The sequence below is a fragment of the Notolepis coatsorum genome (genome assembly GCF_963971535.1).
Source record: "Notolepis coatsorum genome assembly, chromosome: 17".
Lineage (NCBI taxonomy): Eukaryota > Metazoa > Chordata > Actinopteri > Aulopiformes > Paralepididae > Notolepis > Notolepis coatsorum.
The window spans coordinates 39,908,006-39,932,478 of NC_140181.1; the positions used below are offsets into that span (position 1 = coordinate 39,908,006).

The following is a 24,473-nucleotide window of genomic DNA, read 5'->3' on the forward strand; positions in this document are numbered from 1 at the left end:
GGGGGCAAATCACACGCACATATTCTGGGGATGTCAGAAGCTGAAGGGGTATTGGGAGGAGATAGGGGAAGCAATGATCAGAATATTAGGATACGGGATACCACAAACAGGACTGGTGCTTTACTTAGGAGACCTGACACACGAGGGAATACAAGGGGGGGACTAATATTTAATAAAGATAATGTTGATAGCGGCCAGAAAAGCAATAACGAGACTGTGGTATAAGGAAGACCCACCGACAATAGCAAAATGGGTAGGAATAGTGGAAGAAATACAGGATATGGAAAGGATAACACACATGCTGAGGTTACAGGAAGAGAAATTTGGGGAAAGATGGGGAAAGTGGGAGGATTATAAAAGGAACGAGAACGACATCACAGAGGAAGAACCAAATGCAACACAAGAGAGCGAAGGGTAAAGGAGGAAAGATGTTCAAGCAGGGTCTATGAACCCATGTCACACACCTGTACTTTAGTTAATATTATCTATTTTGTTTTTGGGATATTACAAGTGCTGAATGCTTTTATACCTTATTATTTATGTCTGTTTAACGGTGTGATATTAAATATTCAGGGATGATGTGGTTTGTGTATGGGTGAAACAAAAGGCAAAGTGAAAGTTAATAAACAAGAGAAAAAAAAAGAAAGGACGAAGGAGAAGGGAAGTAAGAAACTCAAGGAGGGTCTCTGGACCCAGATCACACATACAAACCTTAGTCAGCATTTATTGTCTTTGAGTAGGAATTACCTGTTTATGCCTGTTTAAGGGAGATACACAATCAGCCTTTGTATCAAATACCTAGAAAACAACAGTAGGGGAACCAGACAACTAACCATGTGATACCCATGTAAATATTTATGTGCACTGTTTTTTCTTTTTGTTTTTATTGTGATACTAGTCTCTTCATTTTTTATTATTTATTTTTTGTAAGTGCTGTCTGTCTAAATAAATGTTAATAAAAAATTTAAGTTTAAAAAAAAAAAAACATACTTATATTCTAGAAGGTATTTTTGTATGAATGTTTGAATGAAAAAGTATAACGTTCCTACATCCTGAACGATAGATAATCGATGTTGAATGGGCCATAGTAATGTCAATTTAGCAATACAATTTAAAAAGTTATAGCCCTGCAAAGAAGGTGAACATCTCCATAGGCTTAGAGTGGTGGCAGACTGGCTATATTGATGGATATAACCAATGGCAGGGAATGTGTTAAGAGTGTTGTTATGAGTAGATGACAAACTAAACAGGTCTGGTGTCCAGAGGAGAAATGACAGAGAGCAGCCCAGAGGCTTCATGGCTTTATAGACCTGACTACAGAATTTAATTCAGCAATCAATGGTTAAGAACAACCCTAGTAAGTGTGTTAAGAGAGACTGAGTTATTTATTATTTGTGATTGTCATCAATGCCAGAAGCTTTGCCTCATGTTTGTTTTCCCTGCCATCCATAGGGAGGTTGGGGAGGATGTCCAGAGTGTCAAACAGTTTACCAGTGAGCTGATTGTGGAAGCGGTGGTGAGATGTCTGCGGATCATCGACCCCGCGCTAGGCAGTGGGCTGTCCTCCTCACTGCCTCCTGGCATGTCTGCTCGCTTCCGAGTGGGTATGAGCCTGGCGCAGGCCTGCCAGGTAAGACACCTTATGTCACTGTCAATCAGTAGACCCTTTAACACTAGCACAGCCGACAAGGGGTCAAATGACCCCTAGGCATTTTCAATAAATGTATCCTCGTCACTCGGTTGAGCTCCAGCTCTGTCACTCAATGACTTTTCCTAAAAGTACCCGTTTTATCTGGCACGGTTTCTGAAATTTCAAAATGACTTCAGGAACATGTAATTTGAACGTTATTCCTAGGGCTGACCTTCGAAGCTTTTTTTGGCAATCGAAGCTTCGGGGCCGAGCTTCGATTTTAATTCGAAGCTTCGATTTTTATTTTATTTTTTTATATCTTATGTTGTGGGACTTGTACAGCACTTTCATAAACTTTGTTGTTTTTAAATGTGCTCTATAAATAAAGTGGGTTGGATTAATTAATTAAGTAGCCCCTTTCGTGACTGAGCCAACAAGGTTTCACTCGGCTGTGTGATTTAATTCAAGGTGTCGTTTGAACAACTTCAGATTTCATGGGAACTACCAATCCCCCAAATCAAGAATGTTTAAGATGAATGAAGTAAGATTTTGATTATTTGAAATATGGCCTGTGTAGACTAAACTATGCACAGAATTATGTCAGTATCCAAGGTCCGGATTCTACATGGTCCGGCAATGTAGACCTTGTAGACTCCACTACAGACCAATTATCAGTGAATGTTCATGCATTTTTAAGAAGGGCAACTTCCACAAAAAAACAAAGAACTCACCAAAACATCTCAGTAGCACCTTATCTAAATTTTATTTCCTATTTTGTTTATTCATCCCAGTATCTTTCTTTCTTATGTGTGGAATTCTACAAGGCATGTAGGTGTATATGTATTTGAGGATGATATCCTTCAAACAGGCAATAGTGATGATATAATTTGGGCAGTGCTGAGCTGGGTTACTTTCCTCCAGTGTATTTGTCCCCCGGCCCCACCCAATGGCCCCATGCGTGCGTGCGTGCGTGCGTGCGCGCGCACACACACACGCACACGCACACGCACACACACATTTACATTTAGTCATTTAGCTGACGCTTTTATCCAAAGCGACTTACTCTGTACGACAAGACAGCAAGAAGGGTACAACTCTATCAGCTGAGTAACAATGTTTATCAAAGTGTTGCGTGTTACAGTGTAGGTTAGTTTATTAGGAAAAGTGCATGACAGTAAGGTTAGTCACGGTTAGATTTTTTTTTCTTTCTTTTTTTTAATCATTTCAGATAATGGTTGAAGAAGTGAGTCTTTAGTCGACAGCGAAAGATTGGACGGGATTCGGCTGTCCTAACTGGGATGGGTAGTTCTCACACACACACACGCGCACACGCACACACACAAATCACAAATCGAAGTAAAAAAAAAAATTGAAAAAAAAATTGTGTGGCTCTTCCACCCAAAATTTTTTTTATAATATTTTTATTTATTATTATTATTATTATTATTATTATTATTATTATTATTATTATTATTATTATTATTATTATTATTATTATTATTATTATTATTATTATTATTATTATATTTTGTCACTCAAACCTGTGGTAAACCTCATATTTTTATATTAAGAGGTAATTATATAGTTTACACTGTTTATTTTTCTCATATTTCTCATATAAGCTGTTATAAACTGACCCCTTCCGGCGGGAATCAGTGACATTTTCTCCATGGATTCTAGTGTTAACAGTTTGCAAACTACTACTCCGGCGATCACCATCATACATCTACGAGGCTGCCCCCCCCCCCTCCTTCATATGCAATGCCGAATAACGTGGCACGGACTCCCGCGCCCAGTACTTCAAATGGCGATCAGATAATTGGATTATCTTTTTTGCATTACATCAGAGACAAGGTAAGAACACTATATATCCAATCTTGCGTTGATCTGATACTTTTTTCCACTTTGAAACAAGACTACCATGTGTAGACCTACTTTGAAATAAAACACAGTTTAAGAGGAGAAACAACACTGGCATCTGTAGACCTACTTTGAAATAAAACACAGAAGAGGAGAAACAGCACTGGCATCTGTAGACCTACTTTGAAATAAAACCCTGAACTAAGCAGGTATATTTGAGTCCTTCCCTTATTTGTGGAAAATGTATCAAATAAAAAGTAGTCCACTTTGAAAAAAGACTGGCATCTGTATACCTACTTTGAAATAAAACACAGAACTATGCAGCTCTATTTGAGTCCTTCCCTTATTTGTGGAACATTTATAAAATAAAAAGTAATTTTTTTGTTGTTCGCAATTTTAGTTGATGAAATATTTTAGTTGACGAAATATTTGTTCATTTCAGTGTCACAGTATGACCTCGATCTCCAAAATAAGAGAGGACTTTTTTTTTAAAATAAAATAAATGTAACATTTAAAAAAAAATTATATCTTATTTTGGAGATCAAGGTCATACTGTGACACTGAAATGAACAAATATTTCCTAAGCTTTGCAAAAAAAGTATGCAGTCCTCAAAAACAAAAATGGCCCCATTTTGGGGGTGATGCTTATCTCATTGGGCGCCATACCCGAGATAAGTTGGGTTATCTCGCTATGTGTTGAGCGCCATATGCGAGATTTCTCTGGGTTTGATCCTTTGATATTTTTCCTTTTTGATCCCAGTTCTAAACATCCAGCCAGAGCTCCCTGGCACAACGTTGGAATTGCAATGACGATCGAAATCCACCAGGTGGCAGTATCACCTACCTTATGAACATCATGGGCCAGCTATTAGTGTGTTAGTACCAGCCCCCACAGCCCCCAAACAGCTAGGTACTCTTTGCGAGCAGCAGTGAGCAGGACATGTTCGACAATCGCGATCGCCTAGAGCAGGGGTGGCCAACCCGCGGCTCGCGAGCCGCATGCGGCTCTTTGCCCGTCAATGTGCGGCTCTTCCATCCATAAAAAAAAATAAAAAAAAATTTTTTTTAATTTTTTTTTAATTTTTTTTTAATTTTTTTTTTTATTTAATTTTTTTTGTCACTCATTCCATAAGGACGTAGAATAAACATTTACAATTTTTTTTTAAATGGTCCATTTGCATGTTCTTGGTATCTGAATCTACATGTAGGGACATTATATGGATCAGTGTCAGAAATAGTGTGTCTGTTACTAGGCTTGAGTAAATTGTAATGAACCAAAGGAGAATATCAATTCTATTTAAAAAAAAATTATCTTTGACTGTAAATAACACCATGCTAAAATTGACCAGACCTGAAAAATCTAAGCAAATGAATAAAGGGAAGATGATTAAACAGAAGGTTTTGTAGATACAGTACTGAATTCTGCCATCTTTTTTATAATGTAAATTTCTCCACCATTCTTCATCATATTGCAACACCGTTTTTTGCAAGACGTTCACAGAAAGGTAGAGAAACTAACTGCGTTCTGTTTTATGGCAATAACGTTCAGGTTTGTGGGAGATAATCCCAAAAAATAAGAGAAATTAAAAAGTAAATCCAGAAGTCAGATGATTGACAGGGGCTGGTGTGAGCTGGGTAGGGTAGTTTTTCGAAATTTGAAAGCCCTGAGTCTCTTCCTTCAAAAGACTACACTCACTTTTGGCTGTGCCACTTCCTCCTGTCAATATGCGCCGGTTTCCGACTCAATGCCCTGAGATTTCTATAATCTTATATTTCACTAATAACAGTTAAAATAATTGGTAAACAAACATAATGCTGAAAATATACACTTTTACTGTATATCTCGGGCTTAAGAGGTTAACCCTGTGAGGCCCAAATTAAAAAGAAATTAGCAACTTCAGAGGCCAGAGGGTGGGACATATAAACACATTTACTATCAAATAGCATTGTGAGGCTGAACAACAGGACCAATTGACTATACATGTGCTTAAAGGGGAACTATCTTATAAATGGCTTTTTTCAGTGTTTACCATTGTTTCTTAGCTATGTGGACTTATATTAATAGGATATATGTCTCTAATTCTCATATTGGCGAATTCTTCCAATTCTCCTCTCACAATATTCACCCTCACTGAACTGAGTCATCTGAAAATGTGCATATCTGTGATGTCAGAGATTTCTCAGCTGCATAATAATGTGGCAGTTGATGTGGCAGTTGGCACCAGGCCACACAGTGGTTGGAGCCCAGCCTCAAAACGGCTTAAGATCTTGAGGTAGAAAAATGCGGTTTTTAGTACTTGATTAGAAATACAAAACAATGCATTTTTTTTGAAAAAAACCTAGGTGTTCCATAGACTCACAGGAATTGTGTAAAAGTGCCCAAATAGTGAAAGAAATAGTAAAATAGTTCCCCTTTAACATTTTTTAAATAAACATTATTTTTTTAAATGGCTAAAAGTGATTTTGTAATTTTGCAACCGTGGGTCTCACAGGGTACTTTTAACCCTGTGAGGCCCAAATAAAAAAGACATTAGCAACTTCAGAGGCCAGAGGGTGAGACCTATAAACACATGAAGGGTGTCGTGACTGAAAAAAAAGGTTGAGAAACGCTAGTATATGGTGTGGCTCTTTGTGGTACCACAGTCATTTTTTTGTGGCTCTTAGTCTCTGACTGGTTGGCCACCCCTGGCCTAGAGTGAACTATTTGCTATTATGAAAAAGACTAAATGGATTATATGGATGATGATTATGGACGATAAGGTGCATTTGTTGGACTAAGCACTACTGGTAAAACGTAAAACAACTATAATAAATTTTTCTTTTTAAATTAGGAGTAATTTTTTTTTATTTTTTATTTTATTCAACAATGTTCACGTCTTAAACTCATACTGATGCCTTAGTTTTGGTTTTAAATTACATAAAACCACATTACATTCATTTATTTATTTATTGTCACACAGAGCAGAAGAATTTGCCAAAACAAATGCATTTCCTTTTATTTACACCTTCGCACTACAGTGACGTATGCCGAAAATAGCAGACCTCACAACGTGTTGCTCCCGCAAGTAAACACGGGCAGGTTATGTCCACCTGATGACTCGGAGCAGCTAGACAAAATGTCAGAAGTTTGGAAGCATTTTAAAATTGAAACCAAAGCCAGTCCAATATAGCCAGTTGCAATGTTTGCAAGGTAGACGTTCCACATGCATTTAAAGTTATGTGACTAGAGCGAGCAAAGGAATGGGGGACGGCTGGTGCCAAACAGCTCTTTTGAAAGCCTCGTTTGAATGAAGAAAGTTCACCTGGATAACATTCGCTTTGTGAGGATTATTCGTCAGCGTTTCAGACCAAAATGGAGCAAATCATTACGTAAGTCGAACACTGTGAATGTATACTAAATGCGCAAACAGATTGAAACTTTGAATATTTCTCGTATGGGGAATGTAATGCGAGCCACCGCGTTCGACTGGGGCTATATGATAGCGTCAATATATGAGCTACCTTGCAGCTAGCGTTAGCGTTACTTAACCATTAGCTAGTGCTGGCTTTAAAGTCAATGTTAGCTTGCTTGGTAGCTCGGCAGACAGTGAAGTGATGCTACTGTAATGTATAGCTACGTGCCTAGCTAGCGTTAGCTAAAAGAGCCCTCGCAGTGAATCTTTCATGTCTCTCTGCAAGCTAACTAAGCTTGTGTCGTTCGCTAACAAGCTAACTGGCGTGAGGCACTTAGGCTAGGTAACATTAGCTAGCTATTAATAAACCAGCTAACGTTAGCTAGCAATCTTTCTTTACCACAATATCATTTTATGTTCTTTACCTGTAACGTTATTTCACACTCCCGTTTTTTCATCAGTCTCTTGTTGTGAAACTGAACTAGGATTTAAAATTATTCTAATCTAGTTGACGTGGTCATGATTTAAGAATGGTTGTTTTTGTTGTTGTTGCTACTGCTGCTGGGGATGTGAATGGAGGGGCTTTGTCTCGCTTCGCCAGTTTCTGACAGAAATGCGTCAAATTGGTTACTAATGTGAAAGATCGGATCGGGAAAGATCGGTTTCGACAGATACTCAAAATCACATGATCGGGATCGGGAGCAAAAAAACGCGATCGGGACATCCCTACTAAGCACTACTGGTAAAACAACTATAATCAAACCGACCGATGAGGAAACCTATTCGGCTCCGTCTATAGTCTGGCCCGAGCAGATGAAGAAGACTGATGAGGGCTACCTAACGTTATATGTATTGATCCTGTTCTGATTCAAGACACTTTTGGACTCGAAGTGAAAAATGGATTACCTCTAAGCCAAAGGTAACGTCTATTTTACATGTACTTTACCGAAACTCCATCATAAAACATGTGTTTACATGATCGCAGCGTCGGATATACGACCTCAACTTAACTAGCCCTTTATTAGTTGAATCAAGGTGTGCTGGTGGTGGAATTTAACAAATACATGGAGCGGGCCACCACAGTCTAGGTAATTAATGGGAAACCCTGCTTTATAGAACAACGGAGCAGTGAATCGCTTAACACTTTGAATTTCTTTACAAAGTTCATTTCTAAATTACAACAGAGCAGTGCATCGCTCTTAACACATTGACTGCCACGCTGTTTTCCCATCTTTGTACTTAGTGTGCCAGCGCTGTAAAGTATAGGGATTTTCACTGTGCATTGCGGTGTTTGCAGGGCTATATCTATATTCTATATTATAGCTATGGAGACAATACTATGGCTCATTTGACATTAACAATCCATCGTGAAAAAGAATAAACTTTTTCATGTATACGTTCGCGTTTTATACCGTGGTGAATATTGTATAGTTTGATCCTGGCTAATTCCTGAAAACGGCGCTATGGAGCAATATGTGAATTTTGCTAAAAGCGTTGGCGTTGCTCGCCTGTACACGCTACTATTTCCAATTCAAAGGTATATAATAGGTATTATGTTTCATCATGAATGCATGAAAGGGGGGGGGGGGGACTTCCGAATGTCTCGTAATTAAAATACCTATAGCGCCGTCATTTCAGGAGCTTCTTCAAGCACTCTTTTTGTTTAAAGTTAATTGCATTGCATTACTGTTCACATGCATGTGTGGTGCCGTCAGTCATGAGTAAAGATAAAGCTTGAATGACTTACTGAACTGGTGTTTTTATTTCATGGACTCGTGTTTCCCATTTCAGCACCACGCGCTGTCCATCTCACTTTGAGCAAGCCTATATACGGTACATTGCACCTCACTGCCTATACCTGTTGTTCTCTCAACATGGATAAAACATAAAGTATGCATATAATAAAAATAATATGATGAAAATAAAATAAATATCATATTCTCAAAATAAACTGACGGGCCAGAAATTATTGCTGGTGGGCCAATTTCGGCCCGTGGGCCGCCTATTGCCGACTCCTGGCTTACATCCTGGTCCCTGCTGGGACGTACCATCTGAACACACAACTGTGGGGGGTTAAATACAAATTCTAGGTTGATTTGATTTTGTATACATTTTAAGGCTCAAGGAGCTGTTTGACTGCCTACCTCAAAGACTGTTCTCTTATTTAGCAAATTTTCAGTAAATATTTGATGGAAATTGAAGTTTTATCTGGTGATTATTTGATTGACTGTTTCATATTGGCTCAGCCAGCTTATATAGGATGCCAAGTCTACATCATTTTGGTTGTTTATAGCACAATAACATCTGATTTAATGTGATGGAAGAAGTTTAAATGATGATTTTGAGTAAATATTTAATTTACCACAGCCGCATAAGATCCTGGAAAAGCTTGAAAAGGCACATTGAAAAAGCTTGAAAAGTGCTTGTATTTTGCTTTGGAAAAGGTGTAAGAACCTATAGTATACTAAATCCTAATGAAACAAGTAATTAGAATAATATAAGCCTACTGTTCATTCATTAGACACGTAGGCTATACTGTGTGTGTGGCGCACACAACAAGACTTTAATGCAGTCTATTTCCACATGATTAGCTTTAGTTCTTATTTATTTATTTATGTCATTTGCAGTGTTGGTGTAGTAGGCTACAGTGTATTTCAATATCTGTTTTATTGAACCTGTTAAGCCTTAAGGTCTGCTTTTCTTTATCATAAATCGATCAATAGAGACCGTATTAGATCCCCAATTATCATATCATGGGGTATCATTGGAAAGCCACATTGGCTACAACCCTGTGCAAAGATTTTCGAGATCGCCAAATGATTGACGGAGCTAGAGCCCCGGGAGTCGGGGGTGGTAATGTGTACTTTTGCGTACTTTGGGGCACACCTCACATATCAGCATGTAACTCGAGAACCGCTGAACGGATTTTGTCACCTGAAAGGGCAATCGACAGGCAACAAATAGGGCTTTAATTCTATCTATATATTGTATTAAAAGAAATGCACACTAGAGGTCGGCAAATAATCGTCCACATGTGGGCCCTTGGATGTTAAGAGGTTAATGTTTAAAAAAGAAACATAACCCTATCAAAAACAGTAGTCAAAGTGTATATCTTCATTTTTACCGATGTTTTATACGATTTATAGGATATACGAATTTATCGGAAAATGCTAATTATTGTAAAAACCGCAAGGAAATTACTAAATCCAGATTGAACCCTGCCATTGGAAAGAGGAGCATTTTCCCTATCCATAGATGTATGATTTGGCCATAATAAGGTCAAGGTCAAGTTCAAGGTCAAATATGAATTTATTATTAAAATTGATTATCATTAATTACTGTATCTACAAATCCTTCTGTTTAATCATCTTCCCTTTATTCATTTGCTTAGATTTTTTGTACACATGTCACATGATCTCAATAAGGTGGTGAATGAGCTCAGTGAGCATTTTCTCGTACCCCGCAGATTTAACATGATCAAAGATGCAAAAATCATAAATCATAATTTATATTTTCCTTTTTTTCATTACAATTTACTCAGCCTAGTAACAGACGCAATATTTCTGACACTGGAAATACATACCCCCAGGTCCCTAGATGTTCCTAGATACCAAGAACATGCAAATTGACCTTGCAGAAGTGGAGCAATCTTCCATTTACTTAGGCATGTACCTTTAGGCGAAATATTCCTACAGCTTAACAGGTTGATTAATGATATATTTGAAGGAATGCAGGTTATAGCTATATCAAACAAATGTCTGTCCCATTGTACCAATCATTGGGATATATTGCATGTTGACTATAACCTGCATTCTTTCAAATGTGTAATTAATCAATAAAAACGATATGATAGATATGTAACAAATAAGAAATACAAATTCCACAGAAGGCATTAAATAATTATTATTTTCAATAATTTCACAATAAGGGGAGGCTAAGTGGTGCAGTGGGCAAGGCGCTCGCCACTAACGCAGGAGATGCTGGGTTCGAGCCCAGCTCTCGGCGTTGCTTCCGGCTTGGCTGGTCGTTCATACTAATACAATTGGCAGTATTAGGGGGTGGGAAAGCCGGTGGGTGGGGATCGGACGTTGTGGACAGCGACTCCTACAGGTCGGTTGGTGCGCCTATACAGCAGAATCAGGAAATATCAGGGGCAGCGTGAGCCTCCCATGCGTTACTCCTCGCCACTGAGAGGTCGCGCTGTACAGGTGAAAAGATGCGACGGCTGCCTCCTCGTGTACCGGAGGGGACACGTGATGCAAGGCTTCGTTCACATTTCAGCCGACCAGTGGGAGGCATGGTCTAGCAACGTTCGAGACAGGGGAGGGAAGAGTTGGATAATACGAAATTGGGATGGGAGAAAAATAAAAAAATGGGGAGAAAAAGTAGATAAAAAAAAAATATTCACAATAATTGCATAATTGTGTTTGAATATCTGAGTAATTAAAGTAATTATACATTTGTCCAAAATAGGTGGTTCAGATATGGTTAATCCAGCTGCCCTGTGATCAGATGAATCCATATTATTTATTTTTCCGACATCAAATGTGCAATTTTTTATCGTACAAATATTGTCATATTTATTGAAATTATGATTAATTAATTAATTCCAAGGAGGCCTGTAGGGTTGACATGAAGGAATGACTATGATTCCTCCCAAATAAAGGCTGCATCACCAATCTTCTTTTGACTGTTTCTGTGACCCTTTAGCAGCTGAGGATCACAGCGTTCTTGCTGGCATGTAATTTATTAGTGTTGGCAATGTAGCTAGGTCCCTGTCCATTTAGGGCTTTGTATGTAAGGAGAAGGACCTTGAATGTTACAGGAAGCCAGTGTAAAGCAGCTAAGACTGGACTAATGTGCTCTCTCTTTTTGGTTTTGGTTAGCAGTCCGGCTGCAGAGTTTTGGATGAGCTGAAGCCCCTCTGTGGTTTTCTTAGGGAGACCTGTGAAACGTGCATTACAGTAGTCTAACCGGCTAGATATGAATGCATGAATTAGCTTCTCAGCGTACTTTTGCTATGTTTCTGAGATGAAAGAACAATGTTTTGGTACATTTGTTAATTAATATGAGAATTGAAGTTCAGTTCTGAATCTATGATAACCCCAAGACTTGTGACCTCAGATTTGATCCAAATGGCAGATGTTCAAAGTCATAACATGCGCAATGTGTAATCTAACTAGTGCGCGATGAATCACGTTAAAAATATAAATAACTTCTCTTAAACCACTATTTGTGATTCTGCCTAGAGCCAGGACTCGACAGTGTGCGTTTCACTCACATTTGATAACGTCAGTGTTTTTTTGAAAGAGAAGATTTGGCCCAATCCATAAATGTGCGAATTGGCTATAATAAAGTAATTTATAGGCTTGCGATTCTATATTCTATAATAATATTTCAAATTGCATTGGTCCGGATGGGAGAATTCAGTACTGTATCTACAAAACCTAGCATGGTGTTATTCATCGTCAAAGATGCAAAGAAAAATCATAATTCATATTCTCCTTTGTTTCATCACAATTTAAGCAAGCCTAGTAATAGACACACTATTTCTGACACTGGGAATACATTCACTGAGGTCCATAGATGTCCCTAGATACCAAGAACATGCAAATGGACCTTGTAGAAGTGGAGCAATATTCCATTTACTTAGGTATGTATTTAGGCATATTTTCAGAAAATAGGGCTCCAGGCTTAAGGTTAAAGGCCCTGTGAGGCCCAAATAAAAAAAGCATTAGCAACTTCAGAGGGTGGGACCTATAAACACATTTACTATCAAATAGCATTGCGAGGCTGAACAACATGACCCATTGACTATGTACATGTGCTTAAACAATTTTAAATAAACATTTACAGACTTTTTTCTTTTTTAAATGGCAAAGTGATTTTGTAATTTTGCAACCGTGGGTCTCACAGGGTACTTTTAACCCTGTGAGGCCCAAATAATAAAGGCATTAGCAACTTCAGAGGCCAGAGGGTGGGACCTATAAACGCATGAAGGGTGCCGTGACTGAAAAAAAGGTTGAGAAACGCTGGTATAATATGGTATGGCTCTTTGTGGTACCACAGTATTTTTTGTGGCTCTTAGTCTCTGACTGGTTGGCCACCCCAAATCGATAAAATAATTGACAGATTAATCGATAACAAAATAATTGTTAGTTGCAGCCCTATCTGTGTCATAGGTATATCAATGACTATAGGTTCACTATGGCATGTTCTAAACAGGACTCACACACAGACTCAACCGATTACATGATCTCCTCCCAGGCCTCCACCTGGTGGAGATAATTAATGAGTGTGTGGAATACATTATCATGTTATCGATCTTTGCAACGGACTGTGCAACAACCAGACTAATGGTTTAAATGCAGTGGTTTGACCCTGGTATAGATTGGCTGGGGCAAAACGGCTGCTGTAGCCAAAATCCATGTGCATCTTTGTGACGACGTTAATGATGAAAGGTCTATATGCGTTCTTCTAAATGAGTGATGTTGTATATAGACCTATTCATTAGGGCTGGGCGATAAAACGATAACGATAATTATTGTGATATATTTTAATAATCGATATCGATTGATAATAATAAAAAACATATATATATATATATATATATATATATATATATATATATATATATATATATATATATATGCAACAGGGCAGTTTTAAAACAAGAGACAGTGGACAGACTTCTTGCCTGCAACTTAAAGTAATGGCTTTGCTTGTCCAAATGACAATAGTGACCAAATTGAGATACATTTTTCTCTTGTCCATTTATTTAGTTTGCTTTCTAATTTAAAATACAGTTTGAAACCGTGTGTACACAGTAGGCTATGTGCGCTAGCAGAGCTAGTCTCCAGTCGTGAGTCACGGTGCACATGTGCAGTGGTTTGTCCACTAAAAAAGCGCCAAAAGATAGAAAAGAAACTAGCAGAGCCAGAACTATTCAACTCTCCTGGAGCCACAGCCAGCAGAGAAGCCTGTTTACTTTCGCTTTCAAACCAGCTGTAGCCTGAGAACTGGAGTGTGAGGGGCTGTAACACTAAAGATGGCAGCAACGACAAAGAATTCCTGCAAAATAAACATACATCTGTTGTTTAAAAGAAAAAAATATATATATATAATAAAAAACAAATGTAATATATATATATAATATATACTTATGACAATATCGATAATTATCGATATCGAGTGATATGATAATAACATTATCATATATAATTTTTGGCCATATCGTCCAGCCCTACTATTCATATGTTATATTCACCTTATATATATGTTCGCCATGCCCACTCCTTTTTGATGATGCATCTATAAGCACATTTAACACATTAGCCTGGCATTAAACCAGAATGTTGTTACCAAGGTTACCTGACAGGCTTATCTGCCATTTGGAATAACTGCTTTTGCAGTGAGCATAGCCTGCACTTTGAAGTTAAATGTAGTCTTATTGGCTTTTTGAAATGGCTAACATCATGTTTGGTCTATCATCAAGTCAAAGTGTGAAATCAAAATGGTTTTCCTTCATACTGTAGCTACATACACTGATAACAATACACGTAGTGAAAAACAAGAAACAAAACAAAAAAGATGTGCCTTTAGCTGAGCTGATCTCTGCTTACCTTCACACTGGAAAATACTCTTGAGACTCAAAAGTAGTTTGAAGACTCGAGTCTACTGAGACTTGAGAAATGTTCATTGAAACACCTTTTTAATCCGCCAGTGACCACCGGGTATAATAAAATCCTACTGTTTGTTCCCAGGACCTTGGCTACAAAGGGGAGATAGGCTACCAGACCTTCTTGTACAGCAACGAGCCAGAGATCCGCTCCCTGCTGATGTTCCTGGTGGAGAAACTGCCCAGAGAGAGTGCAGAGGCCTCAGACCAGCCAGCAGGTAGACTGGACTGTATTCCCTCAGCAGTGGTGGCCCACCACCAGTTATACACCACCAACATCTGTTACAGTAACTTTTTCCTGCACAGGCAAATTATAGTTACATTTATTGGCACCCCGCCCCTCCCTAGAGATGTTATATTTCTTGCAATAATAGAACATGATACAAAAGCAAATGCAAGAGATATACTGTATTATAATTTAGCCTAATTTCCCAACACAAACAAGAATTCGGTGTTTAGAAAATATATATTTAATTGTGTTAAGTGTCTGAATAAAAACAGCTTGAGTGCTATAACTTGCTCTTGAAGCATAACAACGATTAATATTGTTGGTCCCTGGCTGTATTATGTAACACTAGCTACATATGACAGCCGGGCAAATGATTCTCAAACACTCACTCAGTTAGTGGTCCTACTTAGTCCTCTTCCTGGTTGTGAAATAAGGCTTTGACGCCATTCAGCCTGGTCTTTAGCTATCCTCTGCCTCATGTTAGATTAGTTTCTCTCCTCTCTCCTTCAACTGTTCTACACCAGGTGTTCTTTCTGTCCAGGCTTCCTCTTTCCAGGTGTCCATCTTAACTCATTCTGCGTCATCGCTTAATGCGCCAGAGGGCGCTAGTACGCCATCGCTTTAATCAATGGGGAGACTGCGAGATTTACGAGCTGGATATAGCTAATAAAAGAAATAACGATTAAAACCCAACTTTTCTCGTGATTGGCGCTGAACGGTTGGCGAGTTAACCTGACTTTCTCGTGATTGGCGCAGAATGAGTTAATTCTACCTTTGGTATCCTGTCCTGGTTCATTCTGTGTGTGGCCTATAGCCATCTGAGCCACCAGTGTTTTATTTCAAGGACCACACTATTGCAGCCAGTTTTATTTCAAGGACCACACTATTGCAGCCAGTTTTATTTCAAGGACCACACTATTGCAGCCAGTTTGTTTTCAAGGACCACACTATTGCAGCCAGTTTTATTTCAAGGACCACACTATTGCAGCCAGTTTGTTTTCAAGGACCACACTATTGCAGCCAGTTTTATTTCAATGACTACACTATTGCAACCTGTTTTATTTCAAGGACCACCCTATTGCAGGCAGTTTTATTCCAAGGACCACACTATTGCAGACAGTTGTATTTCAATGACCACACTATTTCACCCAGTTTTATTTCAAGGACCACACTATTGCAGCCAGTTTTATTTCAAGGACCACACTAGGGATGCCCCGATCACGTTTTTTGCCACCGATACCGATAACCGATCGTCGTGAGCCATATCGGCCGATACCGATCCGATACCGATCGTTTTTGATTAAAGAAATAAATAAAAAATTATATATTTTTTTAATAAAAATATATATATTATATAATTAGACTTGTACTTGTATTAATAATAATTATCTGAAGAAGAGGCTTCTTATGTGGTAGATTGTGTTGATGACCAGCCAACCACGGAACACCCTGAGAGGGGAAAGAAGAACACCACCACAAAGAGATATGATAGAATGTCTGGAAAAGAGGAGAAACCAACAAGTAAGAGCAAGGAAACTAAGGAAGCATCCAAAACGGAGGAAGAAGAGCAAGCTATGTATGAGATAATGGATTCTGTGGAGGATGAACCAGTAGAAGACAATCTGACCAACACAGAGGGGTCTGATAGAGGAAAGAAGGAAAGCACAAGTACAAAAGAAGATAGTGCAGCTACCACTGGACAAATCCATTTTCTGGACAGATAGCACTACTACTACAAGTACATAAACAATTAAACTAAACGTTTTCAAACATTTGTAGCAAACAGGATCTCTTTTATAAGGGATGCGACATATAACAATGGAGATATGTGAGCACAAAGGAAAATCCTGCAGATTCAGCATCAACTGCAGACCGCTTCTTAAGCTGCAAAAGATGGATCAGAGGACCAGACCAATATCCAAGATATGTCTGCTCCAAGAGACTGAAGTGTAAAGAAGCGGAGTAATGCCGATAGGAACAGGCTTTCGGCATGTACAGTATGCCTACAGGAACGGGCTTTCGACATGTACAATATGCCTACAGGAACAGGCTTTCAGCATGTACAACATGCCTACAGGAACAGGCTTTTAGTACCTAAGTTTGAAGAAGATTTTTTATTTTATGTATTTTCTTCAGAAATTGGTAATGAAATTGTAAAAAAAAAAAAAAAAAAATGTGAAAATTGTAAATTTTGAATATGGCTCCCTGAATATGATTTTAGTATTAATTGCCATTACACTTTAGACAATTAGGGGCCGGTGTGTAGGAGCCATTATGATGGTGGCATATTATTTTATTATTTGTAATATTATTATTGGACACCTGGTGGCGGGTTTTAGATTTTACAGCACTGGTTAGGTATTTAGGGTCACAGGTGCAGTAATCAACTGGGACACAGGTAGTGAGGAGCACACCGTTCTTACCAGTAGCTCAGTAACAGAAGCTCAGCAGCTCAGCAACCAGAAGACAAGAAATACCAAATAGATATAGAATACCATATAATTCCTACAGAACCCACTCTAGCAATAAATTGAATGTACAACTGCAACTTCAGCAATAAACACCCCTAAACCTGGAATCACGACTGGACATCCATCATTGCTGTGTCTACTGCGTAAGATCACTCCCTATCATACCTGTGAAGTAACGGGCAAGAGAAAGCAGGACATTGGAAAGAAAAAATTGCTGTTACAATCATGCATGCATGAAAGGGTGGGGGGGGCCAACGGAATACGTTACACAGTACATTACAGACACATGCTCCGATCACGGGGAAGGAATTATTGGATCAACGCAAGATTGATACCATATAGCCCTTACCGTGACTAGGATGTACTGCAAAAAGAATATTCCAATTATCTGATCGCCATTCCAAGTATTGATGTCGATCGTGTTGCCAACATAATCCACCAAAGAACATGAACCGGCGGTGCACGATTCAGAAACGTGTTAACACGTGATTGCCACTCAACGGTCGGGCGTCAGAAACGTGTAAATCAGTGAACGGCACTGGATGTGTTAATAATTTTATTTTTTTATCCACTTTTTCTATTTTTCTCCCATCCCAATTTTCGCTGTGCCAATTCTCCCCTCCCCTGTCTTGAACGTTGCTCGCATATGCCCCCCACTGGCCGGTTGTAGGGAGGATAGATGCCTTGCATCACATGTCCCCTCCGATACACAAGGAGGCATGCCTGTCACATCTTTTCACCTGCCAGCGCGGACTCTCATTGGCGAGGTGTAACGTGTGGGAGGCTCACACTACCCCCGCCATTTCCTGTCTCTGCTGTGCAGGCGTCCCCCAACCGACCTGTAGGAGTCGCTGTCCACAACGTCCAGATTACCACCCATCGACTTCCACCCGCTAACTCTGCCAATTGAGTTAGTATGACGGCCGGCCCAAGCCGGAGGCAACGCAGACAGCCGGATTCGAACCCGGTGTCTCTTGCGTTGGTGACGAGCGCAATGTCCGCTGCACCACCCAGCCGCCTACTTTATAAATTCTTTTTTTAATTAAATCAACTTTCTTTAACACTTTGAGTGCCAGCAGGGGGCGCACGGGTTAGCTCTGGATTGCCAACGCTCTATTCAATGAGAGCGAGCACATTTGCGAACGCATAAACTATATCTTAAATTATGGCTGTGTCTAATACGCCTGTCGCTTATCAATGACTTGTTTGCAGTCAACATTGTCGAAACAGATTGTTTTTTAATCGGTTAATTTCCGTTTTATACCATTTTGAAAAACAATTTTTTTTTTAAACTTCCAGAAAAAAATAAGATTCTGCAGGAATCGCGCTTTACTGTAATACACAAAACACGTTGTCATTTTTCGGCCTATTTATTAATCGTTTTCAAATAAACGCTAGATTATCGATAGTATATGTGTACTTATGCACGCTAGAGAAGCGGGCTGAAAAATCGATTATCTTATTTCCTGATCAGCACACACACACTCACAGCCACACACACACACATATGGGACAGTGGGACACGCTGAGATATAGGTGAAAAGAGCTCTGATTATCCCAAGACTGGTTCTCCAAAAAGATTATTCCAATTCCTGATCGCCATTCCAAATATCGATCGCGTTTATTGATCCAACGCTGGGTACTGGCAACACATATTCCACGCTGTTCTGAGGGTGGGCAATGAGTGGGATCGTCTCCGGTTACATGTCTGACAAGTAAAATGTGGAATCCGGACTTTTCCCATCCATTTCATTCAGTCCAATCCAATGGGGTGCAATACCATCCAGAGAGACGATAGGGGGCGGTATTTTCCCTGTTCGAGCTCAGACAGATCCCCACTGGTAACGTGAGGCTAGATTGATGAAAAATGAATGGAAATCGATGATAAAAAAAAATAACGATTAAATAACGAGATTTCTCGTTCTTGGCACTCAACGCATGGCATGAACTAGGGCTGGGGGGAAAAATCGATACGTAGTAGTATCGCGATACTTTGCGTGGCGATACTGTATCGATACAGGGACGACAAGTATCGATATTTACCGTAATAATTCATAAAAAAAAAAATTGTATAAGGAAGTTGCATTGTTCATTTCAATACCTGTAATAGTACAGTTGTCCACACACACATGCATTCAGTTAAGTTGGAATATGACTGTAATACAAACAGTTCAGTTTGTCATGTACATGCAACACAGATTACAGTGTTTACATCTGTCTGCTTGAGAAAATACCATGTTCTGCAATAAAAATTATTGAAGTGAGATGAACAGACTGAACTGTTGACAAAGTTTTACTTTGCAGTTGAAAAAGGTAATAAAGTAAATTTGAAAAATAAAAATAAAATAAAAATCGCAATATTAATATCGCAATACTCAGCGTATCGCGATATACCGTAATTCCTCTAATAGTAACCCCGGCTTGTATTTGTTTCAACTGTAGCGGGTACCAGGCTTGTATTAGGAGGAGGCCTGTAATAAGAGGGAGGCCTATATTTCAAATTTTCAAACGGATCATAATGAATAAATCAACATTTTGTGTCAGTTTGAACCCAGTAAAATGTACTGGGTTCATTTATTGAAACCAAGTACTGTATGAAATAGTAAACAGTGCAATTACAGGTGGTCACTGGTCATTTCAACGTTTTCAAAGTGAAATCAAGTAACTAGCTCAGTATGCAGCTCAGTATATTAGTAACCCGGCTTGTATTAGGAGGCCGGCTTATAATTGCTTAGCTCAAGAGCGCACCCGGCCATTAATAGAGACCCGGCTTGTATTTGAGACCCGGTTACTATTAGAGGAATTACGGTATTTAGTATCGCGATACTATCGTATCGTGACGCAAGTATCGCGATAGTTAGTGTTAGTGTTAGTGAATATAACTAATCAGTTTCGTCAACATAAATAATCCAATAAGGGCACGGTCGGTACGAAAGTGATGGTGACGTCTTGATGGAGTGCCGAGTGCCAAGCGGATGCAGATAGGCTACATCAAATTTTATGATAAATGTTTTATTTAAATTTTTATGACTAGTCATATACTATAATAGTATAATATTAGTGTAGCCTAGTCTTCTATCTGCAACTGTGAAGAAAAACCCCATTGGTTTAAACAGAATGAATAGACACATAGAAAATATATATAATAAAAAAAAAAAAAAATTTTAGAATTCGAAGGCCAACGTAACGAACGAAGGTCCGAGCGTTGGAACGTTTGTGCTCAGCCCTAATATATAGCTGTGATATGTAGCTAGCGTAGTGCTGCATATACAGCTGTGATATATAGCTGTGATATGTAGCTAGCGTAGTGCTGCATATACATTTTTATGCAGTGCTGCATATACAGCTGTGTAGGTAGCGCAGTCGGGGACCAGCAAGGTTTAATACAGGACAGGATGTTATCTAGCGAGCTAGATGACCTGCTAAGCTATAGGGTGTCATGATCAGCTATTTCACCCAATGCGGAGCTGCTCTAAATTGATGTGCAATGATGGATTGGCTTGTAGACCTGTTGACCAGAGAGCAAAGCACAAACACAACTGCTACAAAAAACTTAATAAAATAAATGAATTACTCATTTTCTACCTCAAAGTTGTATCTTTAGATGATTTTGTATTGTGTGTCATGTTCTTCTAAGATGAATCAATCATATGTATTGGTTTTCTCTCCAGGTAAATCGGCAGTCCTCCAGAGAGCCATCGCGGCTCAGATCAAAGCCCAGCTAGCCCTTCCCTGGCTCCCTCCAAACTGCAGATTGCCTCTCCTGTGTAAAGCCCAGGTAATGGCTACATGCTGAAAACGCTCTGAGACCTCCTGATTTAGAATTCATAACAATTGAGGAATAGCCAGATATTCTTATTTGTGTGGTTAGTTGTTGTTATTATTATTATTAGGGCTGCACAATTCTTGCTAAAATGTGAATCACGATTTTTCTCTCTAAGAATTGAGATCACGATCCTCTCACACAATTCTTATTTTTCATCATTTAAAAAAGTTAAATAAAAAGTTTAAAAAATCATCATAATTTAGAAATGAGATTGCATAGGTCTATGAATCGAGATCGTGATATTTTTTTCGATTAATCGTGCAACCCTAATTATTATAGCTATATAGTAACTTATTATTAGGGGTGTAACGGTACGTGTATTCGTCCCGTGAATTTACGGTACGGCCGTCACGGTGCGGTAGGTACGTGCAGCCATACGAAGAATACTACTAGGACCATGTGAAACTAGGGTGGTACATTTTTACAAATCTATGCTCAATATCAATAACCAAATGAAACCAATGGAAAGACACACACACGGCGCACGTCGCCAACACACACACGCCGCGCGTCGCCAACACACACACACACACCACCCTTCGCCAACACACACACACATACGCCACGCGTCGCCAACACACACACACGCCGCGCGTCGCCAACACACACGCACACAACCGCGTACTCTCTCTCACAGGCACAGATGATAAAAAAAAAAAAAAAACATACTTTTCCGGACTGAAAAGTATCATCTGAGCTCCTCTCCAGTTGAACTGCTACTGTGTTTAAATCCAAATAATCCTCTGCCATTGTTGTGCATGTCATCTGTTCTCTTCAGTCTCGTGAAGTTAAAAAGTCTCTACAAGTGAAACTGAAACTGAAACTTAACATGGATAATTTGTTTAAAGGGACAGTAGGCAATTAATTTACTCAATGGATGCCTGAACACAGAATGACACCAGTATCACTGACTACCACGGCATTCTATAGACAATTATTCTATTTAATAATAATTATTATAATAATTATCATAAATATATAATAATAATTATTTAAAAAAAATGTCCTGTTGTACCGAACTCGTACCGAACCGTGACCGCAATACCGAGGTACATACCGAACCGTGGCTTCTGTGTACCGTTACACCCCTACTTATTATAGTGTACTCCATACCTCTCTTGGCAGAGCCTGGGGTGTGGCCAGCAATAGCAACCCCTCCTCCCCTATCCCCACTCAACTCCAACCCACACATCAGATCAAAACAAAACATTTTTAATAAAGTTCAATTCCAACAGGGCTCTTTTGCCTAGAGGTCACTATTTGATGGCATTACAGATTCTAAACAAAACATCCAACAACATATCGATTTTCTATTGATCATGTAACCTTTATAGCGTAGGTATAGTCGAGCAGAACAATCAATCAATCAGATTAGTCAAGCAGAACAATCAATCAATCAGATTTATTTATATAGCACATTTAACATGACACATGTCAACCAAAGTGCTGTACCGAGCTTAAGGTTAGACCTCCGGACTGTCAGGAGCCTCTGATTGGCTGACCTGAGGGACCTGGTGTTGGAATAGGGGGATAGGAGGTCTGAGATGTAGGAGGGGGGCTGACCATTAAGGGCTTTAAAAACGAATAGGAGAACCTTAAAATATCCTGTAGCGTACTGGAAGCCAATGAAGGGAGGCAAGGACAGGGCCGGGTGATGTGGTCTCTCTTACGGGTTCCGGTCAACACTAACAGTCTGGCAGAGGCGTTCTGTACTAGCTGTAGACGGGACAGGGAAGACTGGTTGATGCCTATATAGAGGGAGTTGCCATAGTCTAATCTAGATGAAATGAACATGAGTCTCCTCAATTGTCCCAACATGACAGCGGAATGTGATGACTGCTAATGGAAGGATATGATCTGAGACTGATGATGGCTGCTAATGGAAGGATATGATCTGAGACTGATGATGATGACTGCTAATGGAAGGATATGGTCTGGGACTGTGTGATGACTGCTAATGGAATGATATGATCTGAGACTGTGATGATGACTCTGCTAATGGGAGGATATGATCTGGGACTGTGTGATGACTGCTAATGGGAGGATATGGTCTGGGACTGTGTGATGACTCTGCTAATGGAAGAGTATGATCTGAGACTGTGATGATGACTCTGCTAATGGAAGAGTGATCTGAAACTGATGATGACTCTGCTAATGGAAGAGTATGATCTAGTCTAGTGCAGGGGTCTCAAACTCAATTTACCTGGGGACGCTGGAGGTAGAGTCTGGGTGAGGCTGGGCCGCATCAAATATTCCACAAAAAAAGGATAAAAAAAAGTACAACTGATCCAATCTTCTCAATCTTTAGCAATAACATTTCAGAACATGAACAGTTCTTCAGAACATGAACGGTTCTTCAGAACATAGGCTTCTTCTCAGTGGTGTCAGTGGACTCATCATGCAGCTATGGAAATGCACTGTGCATTTTTTTTTATTCTATCACAAAGCTGTTTAATCAAATCACCAGCCAGTATTTCAGTTATTCTGGTTGCTGTGCGATCTGAGGGGGATTTGCTTTTGTTTGCCTTCAAACATGGTCTCCATCACTTCAGTCATACATTATTTTATTATGTATGCATCAGAGAGAGAGAATGGCTTCTTGTGTTTAGCCAACACCCATGCCACTGAGTGAGGACTTGGTTGCTTTTTCTCGTTGTGACATAGATTTAACAATATTCTGCTTGCAGCTTGATATGATGATTTCATTCCATTTATTTTTGTGGTTCTTAGCACTGAATTTTGAGGGAAGGTTGCATCAAAATAACTGTTGTTTCGTAGTGGCGTTTCAAATTGCCACTCTTCACAAGAGCTACCGTTTCTTGGCATATTAGTCACATTGGTTTGGTGCTGGGATTCAGGATGAACGCATATTTTCCAGTCCATTCACCTTTGAATTGCAGTCGACTTTTCTTGTACTGGCCATCTTTGAAGATCCCATATTTTTCTGCTGCCTGCCTGCTGGCGAAACTAGGCTACTAGCTACATTTATCTCACGGAGATAAAACTGGGAACGAGGCTACTGTAGATGCGCTGTCAACTCTCTGCTCTGACTCGGACTGAAAGAGAGAGACGACACGCATTCCGTGAAGACCCGCCCTACTCCCCTACTCTGCATCTGATTTGCAGACTGTGGGTGGGGGGAGAAACGCTGACGGAACGCTGAATGTGATTGGACCCGAGCAGAGTACACAGACAGACAGTGGCAGTGCAGCCGGACATGCAGAGCACTGCTTGCAGAGGAGATAGCGAGGATCCATTTGCCTTCCACTTTACTTGGTATCACTCCGGAATCACGTTTGAATTTGAACGATTCCGGTTCCGATTCTCCATATCGATTCCTGTTCTGAACGATTCTCGATTCCGATTCGTTGAGGTGCAGGTCACAGC

At 39.5% G+C, this 24,473-nt stretch overlaps 1 protein-coding gene across 2 annotated transcripts in view; it reads left to right on the forward strand.

Annotated features, from left to right (window-relative positions):
- ccdc22 (CCC complex scaffolding subunit CCDC22) overlaps positions 1-24,473 on the forward strand; it is a 71,400-nt gene that overhangs the window by 11,233 nt on the left and 35,694 nt on the right. For both annotated transcript variants that reach the window (XM_084332865.1, XM_084332864.1), the window contains exons 2-4: positions 1,453-1,630; positions 14,646-14,778; positions 20,932-21,038. In XM_084332865.1, coding sequence (XP_084188991.1) covers positions 1,453-1,630; positions 14,646-14,778; positions 20,932-21,038 — 418 coding nt within the window. The remainder of the gene's footprint in view (positions 1-1,452; positions 1,631-14,645; positions 14,779-20,931; positions 21,039-24,473) is intronic.